The 5331-nt window shown below is 41.8% G+C and overlaps 1 protein-coding gene across 1 annotated transcript in view; it reads right to left on the reverse strand.

Moving 5' to 3' along the window:
- trim69 (tripartite motif containing 69) overlaps positions 1 to 5331 on the reverse strand; it is a 10586-nt gene that overhangs the window by 3527 nt on the left and 1728 nt on the right. The window contains exons 3-4 of the mRNA XM_032528008.1: positions 3827 to 4060; positions 3558 to 3580 (exon numbers count right to left, since the gene is read on the reverse strand). Of these exons, the coding sequence (XP_032383899.1) occupies positions 3558 to 3580; positions 3827 to 4060 (257 nt within the window). The remainder of the gene's footprint in view (positions 1 to 3557; positions 3581 to 3826; positions 4061 to 5331) is intronic.

Genomic DNA, 5331 nt, shown 5'->3' on the forward strand with positions numbered 1-5331 from the left:
TGTGTGTGTGTGTGTGTGTGTGTGTGTTTGACTGGTGAGTAGATGGACGTGCATCTGACGTTGGCGTGTTGTCATTTTGAGCAGAGGGGTGTCTTTATGAAAGATCAAGTGCGGGAAAGCTATTTGTGTTTTACGATGATAAAAGTACTGATTATTTAAATGGGGGATGGTGGGTTTTGGGATGGTGATTTCACCTTTAAATTAATAAATATAAAAACAAATTCAAATGTTGGCTGAGTGCGTTTAGCCTACATGATTACGTATAGGCTGTTGGCTTCTTGAGCTGTGTGTTACCAAGGCGTACATAGGTTGGAATTACGTTTTTATATATTTTTTTTTAATTTGCTCTCACGATCTTTTACCACTGCCAGGGTTGCAACTGAAATAACTGGCTAAAGCAACGAAAGTTTATGGAAATCATGTAATTATGTACAAATATTGTCCCTGACTGATGGGGACGTGATATTGATAGTGATATAAAGATAAGCATTGTGATTTACGCATTCAGTGTCGGCTATTATTTTGCCAGCTTTCCTTCCTGTTTTAGGAAGCAGCAACTGTTTTGCGTTTTGCCTGTAAAACCGTGTTGGTGTTCTTCATATTTATGCATTCTAGTTTGCTCTTTTTATGTAAATATGCGAACTAGTTAACCACTGTTCTGACACAGCTTATGTGGACTGCGGTTGTTAGGTTGGGTCAAGCCGGGTAACTGAAAGAAATCCAGGGCATGTTGATCTTGATTCGTAGTCCAGGGGCCTGTTGCACGAAACTAGGATAAGGGATTAAGCCGGGATATCCAAGTTATCCTGCTGACTGTAGAGCTTGACTCGGTTGCACGAAACCAGATTGAATTAAGCCCAGCCAAGTAACCATGGAGATTTATTCTTTGCGGCTAGCCTGGTCCAGCACTAACAGCCAGGCTAAGATTAATCCTGGAGTCTCAGTGTCAAATCAGCTGCCGTCTGATCCGAAATAAACTGTGTTAAAGTTTTGCGTTGTCTTCTGCAGTGTTGGGCTTTATTTTATTAACATGCATTAGCCTACTTGCACTTTTGTTTTCGCGAGTTTGATTTAAACCCTACTACAGCTGTTTAGATGTTAGAAATGGTTGCACTGGCACCCTGATGCGGTGGACTTTTCCCGGGACGGTACTATGTCGAGGGCTGCTGGCGTGCGGCCGCCGCCCGTGGCCGCCGCCCGGTGGCCGCCGCCGGTGGCCGCCGCCCGGTGCCTGGTGCCCGGTGCCTGGTGCCCGGTGGCCGCCGCCCGGTGGCTGCTGCCCGGTGCCCGGTGGCTATTGCCTGCCAGCAGACTTCGAGTCGCGTCAGTGTCCACTCTCTCTGTAAAAGTAGAGATGAGCGGCGCAGCGTCCGTGGTCTCAGCTTCAGGTTTCTACAGGACGCGCTCCGGAGATTAAGTGTGACGATATTAATGTAGTGATATTCTCAGATGATAATAACGGCAGACTGGTCCTAGACCAATGCATTCATGATTTCATTTTCTTGTTGCTTGTCCTTCTCTAATGAAGGGTAGTTTGTGTTACTCCTTAATAAGTGGGCCTATTGTTTTTTATAATAGCTTACATTGGTTTCATAACCTTCTCAATAAGTCTCACATCACCGGACTAATAACGTGGCCTATATACAGCACGTATGTAGTGTAGTTTACATTCATCTCACCGGGAACACCACAATGCTTCTTAATCTTTTTATTTTGGTGCGGTCACTTGTCAGAAGAATAAAAAAACATGAATATTGTTTTACATATATGTTCACAGCGTGTATTGAAGTCATTTACTTTTTTTCTAGATGTTGTCCCTTTCTGATTGTTCTGTATGAACATTAATTGTACAAAGAATTAGATATAGCTTATAGAGATTTGTGTCTCACGGTGTGAATAAGGGTTTGAAATTAAGCCTAAAGTCCGTAGGGTCCATTTCCCGAGGAACATTAGTTCCCTCTGCTCACTTTTGAGGCAAAGTAGATATTTTTAAACCCCCACACATTCAGTAGGGTCCGCTATGTCGGGCTTTTTTTCTCCGTTTGATAAGAGCCGTATTTCCCTTTTTCCATTTTCTTCCCCTCCTCGTTATTTTCCATTAGAAGATGCTGCTCATTGGGTGAAACATTTGGCGCATGCGTCTTCTCATCTCTGAATCAGTAAATCTGTGATTGATAACGTGGTCTATTTGAGAAAGCCGTGAACGTGCACTTATCCTGGCTATCTACACCTGGCTTGACATAGCTCCACCTGTTTATCCTGGCTCGGCAAACGTGCAACCGATTAAGCCGCGATGAGCAGGTCACACTAAGTCAAGCTGCGCTTTTTCACTTATCCTGGATATCTTTATTCTACTTTCGTGCAACAGGCCCCAGGTCTCTGGCGTGTAAATACACGGAGACCATAATAACAAAAGGACACCCCAAAGCTCTTCAGTTACGCATTACTTTCTTCACTACAGTTTGTACAAGAGCTTAAAATATAGGCCTACTTGACTTGAACTGGTTTACTTGTTACTGGCAATTGCACCTAACTTTTATGACTAATTTAAGTTACTCTGTTGAAACCAATGGACGACTACAACCTAAATCAATCAATAGCACATTGTGTACGTTGGCAAAATATATTACATGCATGCGTGAATTTTATATATTTAGGAAAAGGTTTCTAACTATTCAACACATCTGAACGATCGTCGGCTGTATGTCAGATGTCAACAACGCATCACCAACTGGGAAACTCCGTTAGCAAAATCTAGCCCCAGTTTCCCACCTCTGATTCCCAAATGAAGTTATGTGAATTATAACGTTTTCACTGGGGAAACTGAACTTCAACATGGGAACTGCCTATGAACTCTACACTACCAGCAGCAATGCCGTCAGCACCAACTACAAGTGCAATACTCGCGAGAAATGAAAGTATTCGTAGTGCAAAAAGTATATAGTCAAATTTAAATTAAATATCTAATATCCTCCTCTCCCCACGTACTTCCACGACTAATTTTTTCTTGTTCTAGCAAGGGATTTTTCGGTTTTCTTCTTATATGGTACATAGTGGCCTAAGTTCCTGTAATTGGTCCGAAAGTTAGAAACCATCCAAAAAGTGTTTTCATACGGCAAACAAACCGGACCATGGTTCAGTTTGGTCCGGACCAAGACCACCTCTCTTGATCGGACCAAAATTTGATCTTTTGATCCGGACCATGGTACGAGGCTCCTTTCTCACCTGCAATTTTGGTTTGGACCAAATTGAAAAGTCAAAAAGTCCGGACCAAATGAGGTAGTTGTGAAAACACCCTAAAATGAACTTTGTGCATCCTAGTGGCCACTAGTTGGCACGACAATGTGTGGCAAAGATGACATGCTAAACCACAATAATGCCCACAAATACTGTTATAGCAACACTTACAGGTAATTACAAAACAATCCGCCATTACCTTGTGACTTTAGACATTTGTTTTAGGACAACAGTCACGTAGAGATAAAGGAGAAGTCCTAGAAATGAATGAGTAACTCAACAAGAAATCAGTGCAGTGGAATGACTGTGATGATACTCACCCTCCAATGAAATCTTTGATTCCCTGAAACAGAGCAGATCAGAACATGCCTACATGATTACACAATACTTCTGTCTCTGCTATAATATCTCTGACTAACTTCTAGAAGAGAGTAACAAAAGTATTTGGTAATTGCCAGCTGTGGTTTTTCATGCAACTGCTACGCCTCTTCTTTTTTTTTTTTTTAATCTATCTAGATACAGAAATGTGCTATGTTACCATGATGACAATCATCCATCCATTCATTCTTCTCTCTCTCTTCTCTTATACCTTGAGTTGCTTTGGGTTTTCTTCTTCTATCAGTTTGAGGCGAAGCTGGTCAGCCACACTTTCCATTTTGCTGATTTGCTCTGTGGTCTGAGTAAGCGCCTTCTCCAGCTGGTCAAGCTTCTCCTCTTTCTGCTTCTGCAGTTTCTCCTTTATTCGTTCCTCCTCCTTGAGCAGGAACTCCCTCAGAAGGCCAAACTCTGCAGTGACAGACTCCTCCAGATCTCCTGCTCGCTCCTGGAACACGGAGAACTCCCATCAGCAAGAACATAAATACGATTTTGCTACATTTCAACTCTAGGCCAAAGTGATGGCTCGCTATTCAAACATGTTCCTTGTGTACATTTATCCACTTCTCTTATTTCATTACAGGCCATATCTTAAGTAAACCACATGGGGGAGAAAACCGCTTCTTTGAACTGAACTTTTTCCATTCCTAACGCTTGAATGCTATGAGCATGTTGAGCATGTTTTGCAAAGCAGTGGGATTGACAATAATGCAGTTTGGTAGGAAATTTGGGTGTATTATTCTAGTAGCTAATGTAGGCTTGAATCACAAGCCTCAAGCAAAGATAAAGATTTACTTTAATGTAATTGTCATATGTACTCCCATACATACAAAAAATGATATTGTTCCCCCAGCTTTTGACAGTATAAAACAAGGAAATAAATGAAATTTTAAAAAACACAAAAATTCAGCATATAGACGTGGGTTATGATGGCGGAGTAGGTAAAGTGCAGTTCAGGCAGGTGGCTGCACAGTAGGGAAGCATAGCAGTGGGAGGGGACACAGTCCATTTAAAATAAAGCCTGTGTACTACAGAGGTCTGGTATAAGCTCACTTTTTCTCTACAACTCAATTTGTTTCACTTTCAAACTTGTAGTCTTCTTGAGGACACTTCTGGAGCCACAAAAGGGTGTATACAAGTTGTATTGCATGTGCTGTAGTATTCCCCTAGACCTGTAAACAGAATTTGATGTTGTTGGTGTTCCCCTTAAGTAATAGAATCAATGCAGCACTTTATTTTTTTACATTGTTATGTTTGTACTTTAAAGACACTAAAGTATATAAAGCAGGTAGAGTAATAGGAACTTAAAGACAAACACACAAAGAACACTTGGCAGAAAGACAGATTGCCAAACTTGTTGACCCACATCCTGTCATACCGACAGAGAAACAGAAGTGAAAATCTGTGAATGTGCACATCAACTGGGTCAGACAGACAGACAGGCACACAGGAAAATATGCATGCTGAGACAGACAGGATAGAGAAAGACAGTTTGTAGTCTAACTTAGAGCAGAGATATGCGAAATTTATCTGCAGCAGCCGAAACGCACCTACGCAGCAAACATCCTTCACTCAAATGTTTGTTTAACACACATAGCACACCTATTTTGGGGGGGAAGAGTGCTGCTCTGGTGGAAAAAGCAATCCAGCCTAAACTCAGTCAACTGTTATCTCTCACTGCAAGGGTGTGTGTGTGTGTGTGTGTGTGTGTGTGTGTGT

The sequence above is a fragment of the Etheostoma spectabile genome, chromosome 10, assembly GCF_008692095.1.
Source record: "Etheostoma spectabile isolate EspeVRDwgs_2016 chromosome 10, UIUC_Espe_1.0, whole genome shotgun sequence".
Lineage (NCBI taxonomy): Eukaryota > Metazoa > Chordata > Actinopteri > Perciformes > Percidae > Etheostoma > Etheostoma spectabile.